At 37.3% G+C, this 21,399-nt stretch overlaps 2 protein-coding genes across 3 annotated transcripts in view; both read left to right on the top strand.

Moving 5' to 3' along the window:
• Window positions 1–1,334: 1,334 nt before the first annotated feature.
• LOC114369552 (callose synthase 3-like) lies at window positions 1,335–2,383 on the top strand. Of its 2 annotated transcripts, XM_028326780.1 has the most exons (3): window positions 1,335–1,407; window positions 1,494–1,679; window positions 1,956–2,383. In XM_028326780.1, exons 2-3 carry the CDS (start codon window positions 1,596–1,598, stop codon window positions 2,202–2,204), a joined length of 333 nt encoding a protein of 110 aa, XP_028182581.1. In that variant the 5' UTR covers window positions 1,335–1,407; window positions 1,494–1,595; the 3' UTR covers window positions 2,205–2,383. The 2 variants fall into 2 exon arrangements, with proteins under 2 accessions (XP_028182581.1, XP_028182582.1); XM_028326781.1 differs by lacking the exon at window positions 1,335–1,407 and having other exon boundaries at window positions 1,431–1,679.
• Window positions 2,384–4,583: 2,200 nt separating this feature from the next.
• Window positions 4,584–21,399, top strand: part of LOC114369909 (callose synthase 9-like) — a 54,458-nt gene continuing 37,642 nt past the window's right edge. The window contains exons 1-9 of the mRNA XM_028327185.1: window positions 4,584–4,708; window positions 4,977–5,103; window positions 5,496–5,700; window positions 6,309–6,406; window positions 9,754–9,917; window positions 11,781–11,880; window positions 14,159–14,269; window positions 14,345–14,470; window positions 16,263–16,352. Of these exons, the coding sequence (XP_028182986.1) occupies window positions 5,499–5,700; window positions 6,309–6,406; window positions 9,754–9,917; window positions 11,781–11,880; window positions 14,159–14,269; window positions 14,345–14,470; window positions 16,263–16,352 (891 nt within the window). The 5' untranslated portion in view covers window positions 4,584–4,708; window positions 4,977–5,103; window positions 5,496–5,498. The remainder of the gene's footprint in view (window positions 4,709–4,976; window positions 5,104–5,495; window positions 5,701–6,308; window positions 6,407–9,753; window positions 9,918–11,780; window positions 11,881–14,158; window positions 14,270–14,344; window positions 14,471–16,262; window positions 16,353–21,399) is intronic.

Here is a 21,399-nt window from a genome sequence, read left to right on the forward strand (position 1 = left end):
ATATCTAGGAAATTATTAAATGGGTTGGAATTTTTTATTTAAATATTTAATTTATAATAAAAAATGTTATTTAAAGAGTCTTAATTAATATAAAGTTCATTTATATATAAAGTAAAATCTGACTAATAATTATTTATGTCAATAATTTTAAGATAATACTTAAATGATTCAACTTTAATTTCAACATATTAATCGTACAATTACTTAATTAATTATTTATTAGTTTTATACATAATATTAAAATTAAGTTTTATTTTAAATAATAAAAAAAACACGTCTTGATTTGTTTCAAAAGATTGCTATTAAAAAATTTACATATTATAACAAGTACTCATTTTTTCATGTGTTTGTCTATATTATTTTTACTTAAAATAAATAATTTTTTAAAGAAACAAAATTTATTTGTTTTAAAAAAAAACTTATTTTAAAGTTTTTTTTAGTTTAAAAAAATTTATCCATTATTGAGACTAGAAACATCCGGAAAAGAAATTTGAACTAAATCAACTCTAAGTTCAAATATAACGGAAGGAAAATCAAATACATGGAAATAGAGGAATAACTCGTGATATGATAATAACTAAAACTCATCAAATTTTATTTTGATTATATATTATATATAAATATTTTTTATATTATATTATTAATAATAATTAATGTTATTAATTAGATATGTGGATGGATAAATAAAGACTTGTAACAATACACAGAATATAATTTGTATACATAAAAATATTTGATAAAAAGACACTCTTAACGGATCCATTAATTAATATATATGTCTTTGGATTAGAATATGATTAATGATGACTTATATTATTAAAAAATAGTATATAATTAGTAGTAACATGTATGAACAGATTTGTTAATTATTATTAAATATATATATATATATATATATATATATATATATATATATATATATATATATATATATATATATATATATATGACTCATTGTTAATAGTTGAATAAAAATATTTACTTTTATGACAAATGAGGAAATATTTTATTTATAGATTTCATAATAACTTAAGAATATAAAAGAAAATTAACAATTAATAATTTAAAAATAATATCACATTTGTTATGATTAGAATGAAAAAAATGTTTTCATTTATTTCTATATATAAAGGATCAGACGTATAACTAAACTTTTCAACGTATACAGCCCACTAACCCAGGAAGTTAAGAGACAGGTCGAATTGGCCTTTCAAAGTTAATTTTTTTGTTAGATGTTTTATGGATTGTTTGCTTAAAATTTTTATTGTAAAGTATGAAATTTATGTTTCTTGTTATTTTGTATCATTACAATTAGCCATATAACATAATGATGACCGGTGAAGATATTTTGTATCCCCAAGAGCAAGTGCTTTCTCTTGGAGAATATTCAAGACCGGTGAAATTCATGTTAGAATCCTATATATGTCAAAAAGGCTTGTTCTTGGAGTAAATTTCTGCTTTCTTTCTGATTTTTTTTTTCCATTTTGTGTCAGACGGTGTCTGTCGGGAGGCGAAAGTTCAGTGCAGATTTTCAACTTGTCTTCCGGCTAATAAAGGGGTTGATATTCTTAACATTTATCTCAATTCTAGTCACCATGATTGCCCTACCTCATATGACAATTCAGGACATTGTTGTTTGCATTCTTGCCTTCATGCCAACTGGTTGGGGAATGCTACAGGTGAATGCTCTTTCTTTTTACTCTGCACTGAATAATTTATTGCTCTGGACTTATTTGCTATATTCTCATCCATGAAACGATGTCTGATTATGAAAATGTAAAGATTGGACTCGTTGACATGTAAAAATTATACACATCAATTTATCGAAGCACTTGTCTGCAATGAATCCTAGTGTGGTATGGTTTGGGATTCCCATTAATTGGACAATTGTTTTACCCTTATTTCCCTCAGTTTACTTGTTTTTAGTTTTCCTTGTCACTGTTTTTATTTTGCAGATTGCACAAGCATTAAAGCCTCTAGTACGCCGAGCTGGATTTTGGGGATCCGTAAAAACTCTAGCTCGTGGTTATGAGATTGTCATGGGTTTGCTTTTGTTTACTCCTGTTGCCTTCTTGGCTTGGTTTCCTTTTGTTTCGGAATTTCAGACCCGTATGTTGTTCAACCAAGCATTCAGTCGAGGTTTGCAAATTTCTCGTATTCTTGGAGGTCAAAGGAAAGGGCGCTCTTCTCGCAACAAGGAATAACTTGTCTACACAGGGCTTAATTATATTATATGCTCTACATTTCGTTGATTGCAGTAACAATTTGAGCACAATTTTGGTATCCTAGTTGTATGTTGTAACTAGGAACAATTTTGTTTATTTGGAACATCAATGAAAATTATTTCAATTTGACAAACTGCATAGGAGAATGCAAAATTAAGAGACCGGTTTGTTAACCGATATTTAGCTTGCTTTCTGTGTGGGATGAAAATAAGTATAGCCTGGTTAGGATCTTATAGTACCTGTCGTCATATCTGTGTTAAAAAAAAAAACCCTGTACCTAGCCCCAGCAACTTTAATCTGCATTCCTGCACCCGCCGAGTGTTAATATGCTCATACAGCACTTACGATCCTCACTTTACTAATGTATAAAATTAATATATAAATAAAAAAATTAATTTAAATAATTATTACAAGTAAATTAAAAATATCTACACATAATATTAAAAATAAATAAACATAATATTGATTATTCAAACTCTAGTTATAAATAAACAACATTACAAACATAATCATTCAATATATGGATTCTTCTTAATAAAAAAACATATTCTTAAGTTAATATTTTAATCGCTTAACAAAAAATCTAATTAAATTTGGACACCATGTGAAGATAGTATTCTTTAAGACTTGTTAAAAAATAATATATTGAAATTAATTAGTTTATAATTATGTTATAAAAAATGGATAGGAGATTTTACCTCATCACCATAAATCATAATCAACTTCTCAATATTTTTGTAAATGCTAATCTTCCAAGTCTACATGTATTGTTTTGGTCTACTAATACCAATAGAAACTAAACAAGTCTAATGCATAATTTTTTTTATAGAGAATTATATATATATAAATATATATATATATATAGACTTAAATATGTTTTTTATTCGTGATATATACTTAATTTTGTGTTTGATCTGTGGTAATTTTTTTCTTCACATCTACTTTCTGATATTTAAAAAGTTTTATTTTAGATCCATGTGTTAGTTAAGTTATTACGTGCTCGTTAAATATTTGATGACACGATACGTGAGGACTCAAAAATCGCCAAAATTTATTTTAAAATCAAATTTAAATTTTCTTACGGTTAAAAGTCGCTAGAATCAATTTAAATAAACAATAATAAAACAAACATTGAGAAAGAGAAAGCAAGGTCGAATGTGTCGTCGAAGAACAAGAGGTTGTTTAGTTCTCCTATATCCTGCTTTCAAATCCATCACCTCAACTGAGAATCAACTTGGATCATCGTGAGCAATTGTGTATGTAGTAGTATTGTACTTGACTGCATAGCATTGGATGGAGGTGAAAGTAGTAGAAAAAAATTTCCTTTCATCGGAGGAGCCTCATCGCCAGCGCTGCTCCTCCATCTGCTCCAATTACGACTACCCCAGTCGCGTCTATCTCTGCCATGCGCTTCTATTTCCTCCAATCTAAACCACCACCCAAATCCTCATCGTCTAACAACCCCAATTTGCATACTTGTTAGTTGTTGTGTTTTCTAAGTGTATCACCTTATTCGTTCAGGTTTTAACAATATATTTCTTTGTGGGGGGATCAACCATGTTTGGTTGACATAGTCAACAAACATTGACCATGATGAACAAACAATTTCAAATTTCTCAAGGCATTCATCGTACTCTTGTTCAAAAGGACAATCCACCAAATTCCTTCAGGTTTTCATGACATAATCCCATGCATTTTTTTTTACCAACCAGGGTTTTACACTTTGTCTTCACATTCTTATTAATGTGAAAATTGAAACAACAAATTGGTAGCCTTAGGGAATACAAACTGCATTCATCAATGTTATATCTCTATTGGTAACAATAACTTCAGGGAGTGTATCACATATGAGGAAAATGTCTCGAGACCATTGTCCAGAATGTCATCCCCGTTGGTGTTACACCAACAATACGACAACTTGTACCTGTTTATTTTGTATGTACTATCTGTAAAAAAAAAATACCAAATTATAAACATTGGTTAATTTCACAGGATGACTAAAAAATATGTCATGTACAACATCTTTATCTTTTAATCTATGTCAATGAATATATTGACATTGTACTCCTTTAACGTCAAAAAAATATTTCTTAATTTTACTATTCACTTTATCATATTAGCCATAATAATTTTTTCATTTTTAATCTATCAACCAACATATCAATATTCAACTAATGACTTAATCAATTTGATTGTGACTTCCCCACGTTAAAAACTTAGAGGAAGCACAAGAACTTTAAATGGTGTACAAAGTAATTGCCTTGAAGAACGACCCACCCCAACCAACCCAAACGCTATTCGCCTGTAACCGGTAGATCCGGTTGCCCACTACTTTTCCTTTTCTTTCACTTTTCTGTCTTCGCCATTCCACTACTGCATTTTTTTAAACAAACAGAGCAGAAAGCACAAAAACCGCTTTTCAGTAATTAGAGTGCGATTCTGCTCCTTTTTCAACTCGAAACCCTATCCCTAGGGTTTTTCAGGTTTTCCATTTCCCATTTCCTTCGCTTACTCTTGCTATTCCCGTCGTGTTTTGTTTTTCCGAGAAAAAAATTAGCGCGAAAACGAAAGCTCTTCGATCTCGTGTTTTTCTTTTTGTTTCGTTTAAATTCAAGTTTCTGAACTGCGTGAAACTTCTTTCAGTCTGAATCGCGTGATCTTCTGTTTATATGTGAAATGGTGGTTCTTGTAGTTTCTTGTTGCATTTCTTGTGCTTTTCTGAACATTGGAAGGTAATTTGTCTTGCTGCAGTGGATTGCTTGCTGGTGCTACTGATTTGATGCTATAGGCTGAGGTTGAAGTGGATCCACTCGATTCGATAACTCTTCTCATCAACTTTTCATCGTTTGATGCTGTTGTGAACCTTTAAGTTCAATAGGTAATAAGTACTGTGAAGCTTTTGTGACTCCCTAACGTAATGGTTGTTGGAGATGGTTACTCTGTAGTCTGTAATGCACTTTAAACATCACCGGAGTTCTTAATTTCTTATGATTCTATTGCGGCATGCATTTCATAATTGATTTTTGTGTGGAGGCTTGCATCTTCCACTCCACATTTTTGTAATGTACAAGTCAACTTTTGAGATTTAACAATAAGACAATATTGGTGGATGGATGGCGAAGTAATATTTTAACAAACATTTCTCTTGTTTACATTGTTGGTTGTTTTGATTTGCACTTATGTTTTTCCTGCAGGAATGGTTTTTGATTTTGACATTTGTTTTCTGAATTATTAAGATTAACTTGTATGTTTTTCACTTTATATTAATAGAAAATGTCTCGAGCTGAGGAACATTGGGAGCGGTTAGTTCGTGCTGCATTGAGGAGGGAAAGGACTGGTGATGATGCATATGGGCGACCTGTTGGTGGTATTGCGGGAAATGTACCATCTGCCCTAGCTAAAAATAGGGATATCGATGAAATTTTGAGAGTTGCTGATGAAATTGAAGATGATGATCCCAATATCTCAAGAATATGTATGTTTGTCACATCTTGCTTCGTTTTCCTTATGTTTTTATTTTATTTATTAATGTACCATTTTTCATTCTAACATATTTGAGATGCATAAAATGGGTTATTTGGCATTGAAGGTATTGTCTGCAACTCTGCATACTGGATTTTCATATCAACAAAACAAGAAAAAAGAGGAGGCAAATTATAAAAATTACCTCATTTCTCAATTGTTCACCATAAAAACTTTAAAATTGCAATTAGTTTATAATATATCTTTTTCTTTGGTGGAAAGCTAAGGTTTTCTTTGACACTATGTTTTGGATGTGGAAGTATGGAGAAAAGAAGTAAGAGAGATGAGAAAATGGGTAGATATTTATGAAAAAGAAAGCTGATATATGGTCTCTGCTACCTTCTTTGCCACATCATAGTTTTGAAGTCAATTGAAGTTTTGTAGTTTCATATTATCTCTGCTTTCTTGTGTGGTGCATGATAGGAAATTGTTAAACTTAAGTGGTGAAAAATGTGAAAATCCCTTTGGAAACATTTTTCTTGAAAATTCCTATATATACGTTGACCAACAAACACCTATAGATACGTATTGTTTGTTCTAATAATTCTTATTTGTTTGCAGTATGTGAGCATGCATATTCATTATCTCAAAATTTGGACCCCAACAGTGAAGGCCGAGGTGTTTTGCAATTCAAGACTGGTTTGATGTCTGTCATCAAGGTATAAATTTAGAGTCTACTTTTATGTAAGATAAAAATTGTGCTTGGGATATTTGACTTGTGCATACTGGTATCAGTGGTATGTTTTTATTTGTTTGTGACTTTGTGGTGCTTGATTGGCATGCTAGAATTTTGCTGCATGGTCTCTGAACTCATATTGCTGTCCCCCCATAGAGATATGCATATGGCCCTGTCTATGTGATCTTTCTTCGTCTCCTGAATACACAGCAGGTCAACATGGTGTTTCTGAACCATTCTTCTGATAGCAGTCCACTTCACCCCTCTCCCTAACCCTCTGGCGTTACAGGATAAAATATTCATGATGGACTACTTCTTTTTCCCAGTAACTCTGCTTCGTTCCTGTCTCATCTCCATTGAAGAAATTTTTTCAATGATTTTTGGTTGTTCTGACCCCCATGTCATCCCCAAATCTTTTGCCATTTCCCATTGCGCTGTAGCTTCTTCGATAAATCTGTTGCTCCCATGGTCCCTACTTTTTGATGTCTTCGTTTGTTCTGGCTGTAAGTTAGGATCTATTGAGTCTGAATCATAATCTGAAACTGAGAGGGCTGAGTATCCTTGGTTGCCTCTAATTGCTGTTTGCATTCCTTGTCGGGGTTGTTTTTGGGGATGTGTAGCTTTTGTTTTTATTTTTACAGGTAAGTTTTCTGTCCAGCTTGGTTGGGCCACTTTCTTTCTGCACCCCTTGGCCCTTACATACACCTTAAATGCACTCCCTTTCTCCATTGCCTGCTCTTGGTGTTTTTCCCCTTCGCAATGTGCAGCTTCTCCTTCAGTATGGATGGTGAGGCCCAAATCAGGATTAGGCCCAGTAGGTTCCAAGTGTGGGTCACGTGAGTTTTTGAATTAAGTTTTTTGTGACCCGTTGAGATTTTGACCCTCAACCTCTTGTTGACCAGTCTCCAAGACATGTTCTGCTTTCCCATAAATGCTTTCCCTGCACCCCGCCAGCTCACATAACACACTTTCCTTTTTTTCCCCTACGTTGGCAGTGCTTTTCGCGTTCCCGCCTGCACCTTCACCGCTAATGGCAATTTCTTCCGACATTGGGCCAGCTTCGAGCACGGTGGTTGTCCCCTTATCACATTCTGTCACGCACAGGTCAAGTATAGAGCCATGTGCCTTGCTACTTCCTTCAATACCCGCTGGGTATTCATTCCCTGGGAGACCGCTGGGTATTTTCTGGACCCAACGGATGTTGCTTCCATCCATGGAATCGGCGGCGAGACACCTCGGCGAAGGACTGCTGTACCCCGTCAATGGTGTGTCGAAGTCACTACCGTCGGATATGATTTCTTCCGATGACCCAAAGAAGCTCCACCGGTGTCGGGTTCGCCTTCCTTCTGCGCTGTGAGTTTCTTCCACCAACTGAACTATGTGGGTTTCGCCACCGATGAGGACTGCTACTAAATGGTGGATTAATGGTCGCCAAGGGGTTCTGATAAGGATCCTTGCCCTGTCCAACCTCCGCCGTTCTTCCACATCGTCATCGATGTCCACCAAGTCACAAATTGCTGCAACAATTTTACTTATGTTCCCAATGTCCCAAGCGAGTAATGGAATCCCCCAGCATTGGATCCGTACCATCCTATTTCCAGGCCTCATATCTGGATTCCATTTTTCTAAGGTGTGAAATAGGGACGCACCATGCTCAATTTCTTCTGTAATCATCTCCTCGGCTTTTGTGTCTGTGAGGCCAAGAAGGAGGACCATATCATCACCTAAATACTTAGGTATCTCATCTGACCCTAAGATCCATGGGATTTCTTCGTCAACTCTTTCGAAAGGCTCGTGTTTCTTCAACCTTCCCACTCATGCATCTGTGTACCATTGTTTCTCCCCTGCCAAAATGTCGAGTTGGACCGATGAGTGTGAATTCCCGTAGTTTACCTGGGGGGTGATGGTGTTCCTTCTTTGTTCGACCTTGTTTGTGCGTGTAGCAACAGCATCCGCGTATGTCCTTTGAGGTGCCATAGTGTGTGTCTCTGATTGTGGAGTTGCTGTTGTTCCGTCATTCTTGTCTGCTCCTCCCTCCTGCTTGCTTTGGTTAGCAATATGTTTCCTTTGATTCGCCTTTCCCCTCCCATATCTTGGGATGTTCACGTACAACTTCAGGCCCCCAACTATGATGTTATCCAGCTGCCTCTCCAGTCTGTTCACACGAGCTACTCCCTTGAATCTCACGAACCCATACCTCCTGCCTCCTTTGTTCCTTTGTTTAGATATGAAAATCTCCCTAACCTCCCCCCATTTTTTGAATTGGGTCCAAAGCTCCTTCACAGTTGTGTCCTCAGGAAACCTAGTGAAGTAGAATGAGGTGATGTCTGTCCTATCTCTCCATTGGGGAGTATGTGCACACTTTCGAAATCCTCATTGCCCAAACCAGGTGCTATACTAGAAGGGCAATTGTTGGTACTTTCTTTGTAGGCTAAAACCAGAGTTAAGGTGACAAATGCAGGTGCATGACCCAAAGGAGATAACGCGAGCAGTGGAGATAGCTTGTGCGATTGAGTGGGTTGGAAAAGAGAGGTATCTATTATTCTACACATTTTGATTCTTGAGGTGATTCAATTGTTAAAATGAATTTGTCGCTCAGCAATTCCTCTCAATTGGGATCCAGTAACCCTTCTCTTGAACTGGGAAAAGGTGGCTGGCAACAATAATGCTTCACAATCGAATTCAAGCTCCAAGATTGGGAGGGAGTACAGAGCCTCATTCAGATCATAGTAAGGGTGCCAAACAGTTACCCTACAACCAGTACATGCACAGAATGGAAGAGGGTCAATGTTTTTACTGTGGTGAGACATTTCTTCAAACCGTTGGTGTCCTACCAAGAATTTGAGAGTTATGATCTTAGGGGAAGATGAACAAGAAGGTGAAGGAATAAATAATCATATAGTGGAGATTTTGGGTTCAGAGGATATTGTTCAAGATGGAGGTGATTATATTGAGTGTCAAAATTTTAAGCTTTCCTTTTGCTCAGTGAAGGGATTGAATCCACAGTAATTCAGCTACTGTGTTGGCCAAGCTCTCACATTCGGCCCTAAGATTATATAAGATCATGTAGATATCCTGTTATAACAGTATGTGTTCTACTCTATCTGACAAGTGACAACTGTCAGTTCTAACAGAATGTAACAGAATTTTTGACATGCACTCTTTAGAGAGATTATAACATTTTATGATCTACATTTATTTTTTTTCTCCCTTTATTTTTTTAAAGTATTAACTGTTCTTTTTAAGTTTCTTCACTTTAGGAAACTTCTTCCATTCTTTTAGGGTCTGGTATAATTTATTATAATCTATGTTATTTGTTTATATTTTCAGCAAAAGCTGACTAAAAGAGAAGCTGGAACCATAGATAGAAGTCAGGACATAGCACGGTTACAAGAGTTCTACAAGAGTTACAGGGAGAAGCATAATGTGGATAAATTATGTGAGGAAGAAATGAAGTTAAGGGAATCTGGTGCTTTCAGCCGGGATCTTGGCGAGTATGTATTTTGACTGAGAAAATGACATAATACTCATTTGGATTGTCCTGTGCTTCCACTTTCCTCCTCCTGTTCCACCACCTGCCTCAAAATAAGTTATAAAATGTGGCTGCTTTTTTTTTTTTTTTTAACGGTGCTCTTTCATTTTTGTTGTGTTGATTGTTTACGATGGATTTGCCCCACCTAATGGTATAAAGCTTGATTTTGTTATTTGCAATAAAATTTAGCAAATGTATCATGCTTTTTGTGTTTGTATTACATTGAGTTCAGGCTTTAGGTTTTTGTAGTTGAGTGATGTTTTGTATAAAAGATTCTTCAAATTATTCCAAATCTGACAATTTTCAACTCATCCAGAATCTTGTTCATAGGGAAGAAAGTGAAGCATATGCATACATACCTGTAATAAAAACATTTAAAACTTGTTAGAATGAAGCTGATTCTGCTTCAGAGTCCCAACAAAACTATCCAAGTTAGAATATACTTGCTGCGATGTCCTATTGCCACAACCTCAGTAAGGTTCAGAGGTATATGCCATAACTTATTCCCAAGAAGGGTAGTATTTCCTTATTGAGCCAATAGATTGTCCAACCATAATCCAGGCATTCCAGTCAAATATAATAGCGCCATTAATACAATAATATGAAATACCATTAGAATGCTGCACTCGGTTAATTTGGATGATAGGAGAGTTTCATTAGTGTGTTTATTTGAAGGTTTGCAAAGTCATTCCTAGGAAAATGAACTTGGAAATGTGAGATTCCCAGGTTTGTTACAAGTTTTAAAAATATATTCCTGGGTATTATTGACTTCTAGAAAGTAATATTGTCATGTTTTGCTTGGTTTTTATTCCCATGGTGAGGGGTGAGTGTTGCATTCCCATAGGAATATTGAAAATTATTTTCTGACCCACCCAACTACTGTCTACCATTTTCATTCCCACTTTGTCCTCTTTTCATTTGAATTTTTAAAAATATTACTAGGAATCTTAAAAATTGTCGATACAAAGCTATATGATACAAAGCTACAAAGTGATAAGAATATTATTCATTATATTGTCTCAAGAAATGATATAGTTGTTATAGAGTGCAGGTGGCTTGTGTAATTAGCTGAGCATCTAACTGACAGCTGCAATATCTGTCAGCATAACTAACTGACAGTTATGTCTAACTAACAGAACTGGTGGTCTCTAGAAGACTCCCAGAGAAACGTCTGATATACACTATTATTCCCCCTTCAAACTTAGTGAAGATGTAAGGTGGTGATTGGTGAGCACATCAGCAATCTGGTCTTTTGCTGGAACTTGAAATACTTGAGACTTATTAATGACTTTTTCCCAAACAAATTATTCAGCTCCATGTGTTTCGTGCGCAAGTTAACGCAAGATTGGGACTAAGTAATAGTGCTTTGGTTGTATCAAAGTATTGTAGTAGTACAGAATTTAGAAGTGCACTGAGCAGAGATTGTACCCAGCCATCTTCAGTGGCACTCCTTGTTTTGAAGCCAAGGTTATCAATGGTGGAAGTCTAAAATTCCCATGTAAACATGCCATTGCCGCCTATGGCGCAGCCATATTGATTATTCATTAACATTGTTTGAAGCTGGAGCAATCAAAGCATTTACTCAACTATCCACACACTCAAGTTCAAAATAATTATCAACTGTTTCTCCTTTATTTATTCTTTCTTTCTTACCTTGTCAAAATTTCATTGTTTATCCAAAATAATTGCTCACTACATAAACTTTGTTCACGGACTTCTTTAATGATCTGTGATCTTTGCCATGGCTTTTAATTTATACATGCAACATGATTTGTGTTGATTATGCTCATTCCTTTTCACACTAAGTGTTTTCTTCTGAATACAGGTTGGAGCGCAAGACTCTGAAGAGAAAAAGGGTTTTTGCTACCTTAAAGGTTTTGGGAACAGTACTAGAGCAGCTGTGTGAAGAAGAAATTCCTGATGAGGTTGGGTTCTTACCTTCTAGGCACACTTAAGAATATAAAGGCTTAATTGCACTTTTTGTCCCCAAAGTTTCACATTGTTGCAAATTTTGCCCTCACGTAGAAAAACTGCCACAATTAAGACATTTTGTGGCAGTTTTTCCTTTGAATTGCCACAAATAAGACTATTTTGTGATGGTTTTTTCCATTAATTGTGGTGGTTTTTCTACGTGGGGGCAAAATTTGCGGAAAAAATATTAATGGGCAAAATTTGCAAAAAATAAAATTGGGGGCAAACATTGTGACATTGGCAAGAAGTGCAATAAGCCAAATATAAACTAATAGATTCTTGCTTTGCTTATTGTTATGGATTAACTTTTTTTTTAGGGAGCTCTGTTGTCTATTCTGCTAATGAAGTTGGTTTGCAATTTTGAGAGGATTCTCCTTTTTCAATATTTCTTTTCTTGTTTCTTTGAAATAGTTAGATAACAGTAAAATGTTTGAGACAGATCTTTTAGGGGAACTTCTGATAACCCCCTGCTGGCCCCTCTTAATTTTGGTACTTTTTTTATTTGTTTTCTTACCCTTCTTTCTTTCTTGCTGTTACTTGTTACACTTTTGTTAATTATTTATGATCCCTTGAATACCAGATATTTTGCTGTATGACAGTGGATTTCTACGTAGAATATTTTCTTTTATCAAACTGGATTTCTGTAGGGGGTGGTGGGTTTATATGTGGTTTTAGCGGCTGGTGGTGAAGAGGGTCCAATGAAATCATTCTTTATCCACTATTTTTTCCAGTTGAAAATATTCTTGCACCGATGAATATCTTTTTATTGAACTATGATAAATATAAGCACGTGTTAATATACAACATTGCAGTAGCGATGAGTCTTCTATTATTGCATGGGTAAAGGATTTTGAAATGGAGACAAAGTTGCTTTATGAAGGAAGGCAATGTTTGCCGTGTTGGTATATTTTTTTGCATTTGTTATACAACAACAACAACAACAACGCCTTATCCCACTAGGTGGGGTCGGCTACATGGATCAACTTCCGCCATAATGTTCTATCAAGTACCATACTTCTATCCAAATCATTAAGTTCGAGATCCTTTTTTATAACCTCTCTTATAGTCTTTTTGGATCTTCCTCTGCCTCGAATTGGTTGCCTTCTCTCCATCTGGTCTACTCTCCTCACTACAGAGTCTACCGGTCTTCTCTCTACATGCCCAAACCACCTAAGTCTATTTTCCACCATCTTCTCTACAATAGGCGCTACTCCAATCCTCTCTCTAATAGCTTCGTTTCTAATTTTATCCTGTCGAGTCTTACCACACATCCACCGCAACATCCTCATCTCCGCTACACCTACTTTATTCTCATGTTGGCTCTTGACTGCCCAACATTCTGTTCCGTACAAAATCGCCGGTCTTACCGCAGTCCGATAAAACTTTTCCTTTAGCTTGATCGGTACCTTTGCATCAAATAACACCCCTGATGCTTTTCTCCATTTCATCCATCCTGCTTGAATGCGATGATTCACATCCCCTTCCATTTCTCCATCATCCTGTATTACAGACCCAAGATATTTAAACCGTGTGACTTGAGGGATAATATGGTCTCCTATTTTCACCTCTGAGTTAGAAACCCTCCTTCTTTTATTGAACTTACATTCCATATACTCCGATTTGCTTCTGCTTAGGCGAAAGCCATTTGTTATTTTTGAGTGTATTTTTTTAGTAGAGTGCTAAAATTTGTTGGGATTAGTATTTCTGATATAGTTCCGTTTGAATTTTTCTCTCATGCTTTTTTTTTTTCTGGGTATGTTTTTTTTGCTCAGCAAAGATATATATTATATTAATAGACTAGTACCAGTGGTAGAATTTTTTTCTGGGTATAATTAGCTTCATAAGGAATGGAGTAGAATTTTTAAGTTAAATGATTGTGCAAGTGAGTTGGAGCTTGGAAGCTATAGGTGTATATCTTATCGATTTAGTTTGTTATTTTCTTAAGCTACTGTGTATAGGCTTAACTATGGTTTTCTGTACTTTCATATTTAGTTAACTAACTGACTAGAGTCAGTTGACAGTTACAACTATAACTGCCTATATAAGCTGAGGTGTAACTGATTCTCATTTGGGTTGAATATCACAATCTTTCACCTCATCTATGTTAGTGTTTTTCTTTCTTCTGAGATTCGTTTAGAAGCATGTTTTATGTAATTACTTTGACATTACTCGTGCAATTAGAAGCAAACAATTTCTGAACTTCAGCGTATATTCATCTGTTTTTTGTTACAGCTGAAGCGGCTCATGGACTCAGATTCTGCATTGACAGAAGATCTGATTGCGTACAACATCATCCCCTTAGATGCTTCCTCTTCAACAAATGCTATTGTTTATTTCCCTGAGGTTTGAGTTATTTTCTTTAAGATCCCAAATTTTGCATATTCATGTTTACTTATTACCTGAAAAAATGATTGTTAGGTGCAAGCAGCAGTTTCAGCTTTGAAGTATTTCAATGGCTTGCCGGAGTTGCCTAGGGGCTATTTCATTCAACCTACAAGGAATGCTACCATGTTTGATTTTTTGCAGTGTACTTTTGGATTTCAGGTCTGTATACCAGGGTTTCTGTGTGCTGTCATGTCAAGATTGGTGTGATTCTTTCAATTGTACAGAATCTTTTTGGGTTCTCGAACTAAGTTTTCTTTATCTCTTCTATGTAGTGAAACTAAATTTTCATATTTGTTAGAATGTTAGTTATGGTGGGTTAATCTTAGTATTGGCTTAGTATTTATATTTTATAGTCCTTTTGCAGCATATTCATTTAGGTCTTGTTTGGTAGAGATGATAGAAATAGGGTTGATGGAAATAAAAAGGATGAGTGGAAATAGGTGAGAAATAAAATTGGAATTAGAAGAGTCTGGTTGAAGAGAAATAGAGAAGAGATGAGTGGGAATAGGTGAGTAGTACAGTAGGTTCCACCATTTTAAAAATCATTTCCACCTTATTTCTCCTCCTCCAAACACCAAATTATTTCCATCCACCCTTCCCCCTTAATTTCTCACCTACCAAACAAGGGTTAGGGAGGCTAAAAATCCAAGTTGTTGCATCCCATTTCCATTTTTTCTCTATTCTGATTCAATAACAAGTGATGAATTTACTGGTTTGTTTCCTATATCAATTTTTTTTTTTGTGATTACTGACTAAGGGGAGGTTAAGACTCCTCACAAGATTCCTATTTCCAAACTCATTTTATTGAATTAGCTCTGAGATATGTGCTGAATGAAGCAAGTGCAACATCTATTGTTGTTCTCCCTTCTCAATATCACTAAGTCTCTACTAAAGTGGAAGTCTCCATTTAAATATTCACCTTAAAATCTTGAATACAATACTATCCCACATAAACACCGAAAAGTAACCATTGTTTCTTGGAAGTAAACCTACGGAATAGAATGGGTTAATGGATTCTCTCCAGTGGCATTTTTGCTGGATGAGATCCTGGCCCTTAAATAAATTTTGTTTATAAAATATTTTTTATTATAAAGTGAGTTTTATAAAATAAATGGTGAGATTATCACACATTCACACTTTACAATCTTTCTCATTTTTTTCCCCTCATAAGAGGATCCTTTTCCCTAGAATGGGTTGTAGATATTGCATTGCGTACGCGTGTTGTTTTTATTGCTATATCGGGAGTTACTCCACGCATTGCTTGACAGATAGTGGATTTGTTGTTTGTCTTTTGTTGAATCTTTTTCATAGCTTGATAGATAATTTGATAAGCCAATGATTTTTTTTCTGTGTTTCAGAATACGGTTAACCAACATGTTTACTAATCGATTAGTATAAATTGGATCAATTAACCACCCATTTTGATACCATACGTTAGGACTTAAGCACGAGAGGAGAGCCCAACCCGAAAGACTAGTCCATTAGGTGGGAGAATCTCAAGGCTTAAGTACCACATCAAGTAGTTTATTCTACTCAATGTGGGACTCCTAACGTTGCCACCCTTTTAAGGGATACTGACCCAGTGGTAGCCCTTTTCCATTGGATGGCTTCACTCAGATATTGGTATCCCGATTTGCACCTTAATCCAGCCTATTGGTGGCCTGCCCTTTGCGTGGCCCGACTTTCAACAAAAGCACCAATTGTTAGGACTTAAGCACAAGAGGAGAGCCCAACCCAAAAGACTAGTCCTTTAGGTGGGAGAACTTCAAGGCTTAAGTACCACATCAAGTAGTTTATTCTACTCAATGTGGGACTCCTAACACCATACTTGCTCTAAATTTAAATTAATTGGTGCCATTTGTTTTGTGGTTGAAATCTGTTTCATACATTTGTATTCTTACTGAATCCTTTTTTCTTTCTGGTGCTTATAATAATAACTTGTTGCTTCCAGAAAGATAATGTAGCTAATCAGCATGAACACATAGTTCACCTGCTTGCAAATGAACAATCTCGGCTTAGAATTCCAGAGGAAGCTGAACCTGTAAGTCTTTGATTTTTTTTTTATAATTTGAGGATCCTTTGTTTTATACTATTATTGCATTGGAAAATGTGGGCTATGGGCTGGTAAGTTTTGTAACATAATTGTGTATAGTAACATGGTTAGTTTCATGTTGAGTGCTTTATTTGCATATTATATCGTTTACTGAGTGAAATGAGTGGCTTATCCAAAAAAAAACTGAGTGAAATGAGTGAAGTAGATATTCTGAATTCTGAAAAATTTGGGCTATGGAAAGTTTTGTTGTTCTCAAGGCTGAATCAAAATTTGCACTTATTGAATAATGACTGAGAGTGGATGTGTGGAATTAAAAAAATTCTTTGACATACCAATGGTGCTCAGCTCATTAGTGTATTAAAGGGTGTCATTGTTTTGTGTGTGTGTGAGTATGGTTTAATTGAGTTTTCCAATTGTCAAAAAAAGTCCTGTCAGATAACAAAGGGTGAAGTATCCCATTGATCAGCTCCAACCAAAATCATGTACAGCATGCACTATTACCCTGTAACACTGCACCCTGACAGAAAATTATTGCATCCTCTACTTCCAATGCGGAAGGCCTCTAAAGTAAATAAAAAGGGACTCCCTTAAAATTAGAAGATACTATAATCAGTGGTCTAGCAACCTAATAGATGGTTTTTGTAATTAGGAAACAAAAACCTGTGGGGCAAGGTGTTGTATTGGATGTTGAGAATTCAGGACTGATCATACTGATATATAGCCTGATTTTTTATAGCTATTAGTCTATCTAAAACTATAACTATCTTGTATCTTTAGTACCTCTGGTACTTTTATCTATAAAATATACTTTTGCTGTCCAAAAAAAAAAAAAAACTTCTAAACTCATTCTATTCATAAGAAAGTTGTCTGTATGGAAATGATTGAATAAATGGGCACTTGTTTTTCAATTAATCCTATCTGCATTGAATTCTTTGTATATCTATTTCGGGGGTTTGAAGATGTACGTGAACGTACCGCGTTACAACAGGGAGGGACCGAGGCAGCGCATCACGGGGTGCCAACTTTCCGATAGAGAGGAAAACAACCCTGCCATAGCTGCTCCCATTCATAGACGACACCACAGTAATCAAGGCTCATATGCTGAGGTGCTAAGAAGGAATGTGCACACTGAGAGACCAAAGGAGACCCATAATCAGTCCTCTCAAGGATGTCAGGATTCCAGATCCTCCGTCCATATAACCTTAAGCCCTGAGGATACCAACTGGTTGAAAGGTGCCTGGGTAGGGAGGTTAGCAAATCCGGCTCTGTTTGAGAGAATCGAGGATGAGATGTTATGGGAAACGGGACTGGATATATCGCCTAGGTATATAGGTGATGATGTAGTGCTGTTACTTGGACTAACAGACAGTGGCGCCGAACAACTCATGAAGGATGGGAAACAGGGGGGGCCATCGTTGTTCTGTTCGATGGAAAAATGGACACCAACCTTGCGTACGACTTTCAGGTTGACATGGGTCCAAGTCTGGGGTATACCACTTCAGGCATGGAACCTGAAGCATATCAGGAGCATCGTAGCGGGATTGGGGGACATGGTGGACGTCGATGATGACACAGAGGCCAGACGGAGGCTCGACAAGGCTAGGGTGCTTCTGAAGACACAATGGAGTCCGCCAATCAAACACATGGTTGACGTTCACATCAACGGCGTCACGGGCGACAGCTTCAAAGTGCATGTCGTTGAGGAAAGTGGGGGAGGAAGCCATGAATGCTGTAGAAGACGGAACAGCTTCAGCGGGACGTCCGACGAAATCGTCTCTGACGACTCCTCTATCGGACTTCCTTCTCCGATTGACAGGTCTTGCAACCACCGCTGCGAACGAGGGACCAGCCCGACGGGAGTGGGTGGTTCCGACGACCGCCATACGGACGAAACGGTGAAGCACCACTTGGGGGAAGACGACAAAGACGAACCCCAACAGACAAACCGTTTGCCCAGCGGATCCCGAGATTGCATTTATCCATCAGATAATGCTATTGTCAGTCGCTCATTACCCAGCACCAGTCACACCACACCAGTGATAGTGGGGCCATCACCAACGGACACTTACCCGATATGCATGGATGCTACACGGGGAGGGGTGAGGAGCGACGGAAACATATCTGCTGCAGGAATAATCCTTTCGAATCACCATAAAGGAAAGCAAGGGGAGAGAGAGATAACAAATGAAGATGTTCTGTATGCTCTTCATAATTCAGATGCTGACGTCTCAAATATTCATATCGTGGCAGAATCTTATGAAGTGGAGGTAGCAAATTCTAAAAGCTACGAAGGCCAGGTGGACGTTTGTGAAAGAATGCTACAGGAGGACAGCCAGCCCAACCCTGTGCAGTTAGGAGGCCCAGTTAACTCTAAAGGCATTTCTATATGCACCCCCCCACAACAAAAACAGGTCTTAGGCCCAAATTGGCAGATAAATAACGGAGAACAAGGGAGCAGTTGTAAAGTGTACACACGTAAGAGGTGGTTCCAAAAGAAAAGTGCCATGGGTCAGCCTTCACTCTCTGAGGAATCAACCGTGCACCCACTTAAATCCCAACCTCAACAAGACCCACATCCTTTAAATCACGACCAGCCTGCAACTCCGAAAGAGAATTATGTTACAGAACAGCAATCATCTACACATCAAGGTACCCAGGAACCTGAAGATCTATCTAATTATCAACAGGCTTTGGAAGTCTGGAATCGAGCCAAGATGTTGGGGATTACAGCACAAGAAGGTATGCAGTCAGTTATCCCCAGACTCATAGATATGGACAGAAGAGACAAGCAGGAAGCAGTTAGGCTGGGAAATAGTAATGGTCACCCATGAATATCATCTCATACAATATTAGGGGTTTAGGGAGGGGTGTAAAATGGGCAGCTATCCGTAGGCTGCTCAGGAAGGAGCATGTTGATATGATCTGCATTCAGGAAACAAAGAGAGAGTCAGTCGATAATTTTCTGTGTCAATCTTTATGGGGAGATGATGGAGTCAAATGGGAGTTGCAGCCAGCTAATAATACTGCAGGGGGTATATTGTGCCTATGGTCTGAACAAACCTTTAAATTACAGACAAAAGTTGTTGGAAATGGCTTTATTTTCCTGAGAGGTGTATGGGTGAAGGAAGCTCAACAAATCAATGTCCTTACAGTCTACTCCCCTTGCGAAATTCAAAACAAGAGGCTGCTGTGGGATCAACTTAAACAGCTAAAACAGTCTTTTCTAGGGGACTTGTGGTGTATCCTTGGAGATTTTAATAGCATCAGGGACATTAATGAGAGATTCGGGATTTGTCAAAGGGGCGCAGGGATGACTGAAATTAAGGAATTCAATGACTGGATTGAGGATTTGGAGATGGTAGAGCCTCCATGGATGGGAAGGCAATTCACTTGGTTTAGACCAAATGGGACGTCTAGGAGCAAGATTGATAGATTTTTACTCTCTACCGAATGGCTGGACAGATGGCCTACAACCATTCAATCCACCCTTCCCAGAAACTTCTCCGATCATTGCCCTATCTTACTTAGATCTTCATCAGTGGATTGGGGTCCTAAACCTTTTAGGATCCTAGACTGTTGGATGTTAGATAAATCTTTCAAGGACATTGTCTCTAGTTGCTGGACCTCCTCTCAGATAGCAGGTTGGGGTGGTTACGCCCTAAAAGAGAAAATAAAAATTTTGAAGCAAGTCCTGAAGAAGTGGAATAAAGATCAGTTTGGTGATACCTTCAAGAGGGTCAAGAGGCTTGAAGGGGAGTTAAACAAATTAGAAGAGGAAACAAGCCATAGACAGCTCTCCACTCAAGAAGGGATGCAATTGAGACATTTGCAGGAATCTTTGTGGACAGCGGCTCAGACCCATGAATCTTTATTGAGACAAAAGGCGCGCATTAGGTGGCTCAAGCAGGGAGATTGCAACTCCCGCTATTTTCATTTTCTGATGAAGGCAACTAGAAGGAATAACTACTTGAAGGGTGTTATGGTTGATGGCAAGTGGATTCAGGAGCCAGCTTTGGTGAAGGAGGAAGTCAAAACCTTTTTCTCCAATAGATACCATGAATCTGATTACCATAGACCGACACTGGAGGGCATTTGCTTCCAGAAATTAAACCAGCACCAGAATGAGAGGTTGATTGCCCGATTCCAAGAGGAGGAAGTTAAAAAGGCTATTTGGGATTGTGGGAGTGATAAATGCCCGGGACCTGATGGATTGAACTTCAGGTTCATTAAGAAGTTCTGGTATCTTCTTAAACCTGATGTTCTGTGCTTCCTTGATGAGTTTTATGTCCATGGCGTTTTTCCAAAAGGTGGCAATGCATCCTTCATAGCATTGATACCCAAGGTGGCTGATCCTCAGACTCTGAATGCATATCGCCCTATTTCTTTAATTGGATGTATGTACAAGATTGTTGCAAAGGTGCTGGCCAATAGAATGAAGAAGGTGATGACTTCTATTGTTGATGAAACTCAATCTGCATTTATTGAAGGAAGAAGCCTTCTACACAGCGCTTTAATTGTAAACGAGGTGACTGAGGAGGCTAAAAGGAGTGATAAATCCTGTCTTATATTCAAAGTTGATTATGAGAAAGCATATGATTCGGTGTCCTGGGGATTTTTACTATACATGCTCCAACGTACAGGTTTTAACTCTAAGTGGATCAGATGGATTGAGGGATGCCTCAATTCTGCATCCATTTCAGTCTTGGTCAATGGCAGCCCTACGGGAGAGTTCCTTCCCAAAAGGGGGCTACGCCAAGGGGATCCACTTGCACCTTTTTTGTTCAATGTGGTTGCTGAAGGGCTGAACGGTTTGATGAGAAAAGCTAGGGAGGAGAATCTGTACAAACCATATCAAGTGGGACCCAATAAAGTGGAAGTCAGCCTTCTACAATTTGCAGATGACACTATCTTTCTGGGGGAAGCGGACATGGAGAATGTCAAAACTATTAAGGCTGTTCTAAGGTCATTTGAACTTGCATCTGGACTTAAAATAAATTTTGCCAAGAGCTCCTTTGGAGCTTTTGGACAATCTGAC

Source organism: Glycine soja, chromosome 10 (assembly GCF_004193775.1).
Source record: "Glycine soja cultivar W05 chromosome 10, ASM419377v2, whole genome shotgun sequence".
In the NCBI taxonomy this organism is placed as follows: Eukaryota; Viridiplantae; Streptophyta; class Magnoliopsida; order Fabales; family Fabaceae; genus Glycine; species Glycine soja.

Bases quoted from the DNA above. Each gene is read 5' to 3' on its own strand.
- LOC114369552 (XM_028326780.1), top strand. From the start codon at position 1,596: ATGATTGCCCTACCTCATATGACAATTCAGGACATTGTTGTTTGCATT. The intron at 1,680-1,955 runs GTGAATGCTCTT...TTTATTTTGCAG, and splicing joins CTGGTTGGGGAATGCTACAG to ATTGCACAAGCATTAAAGCC.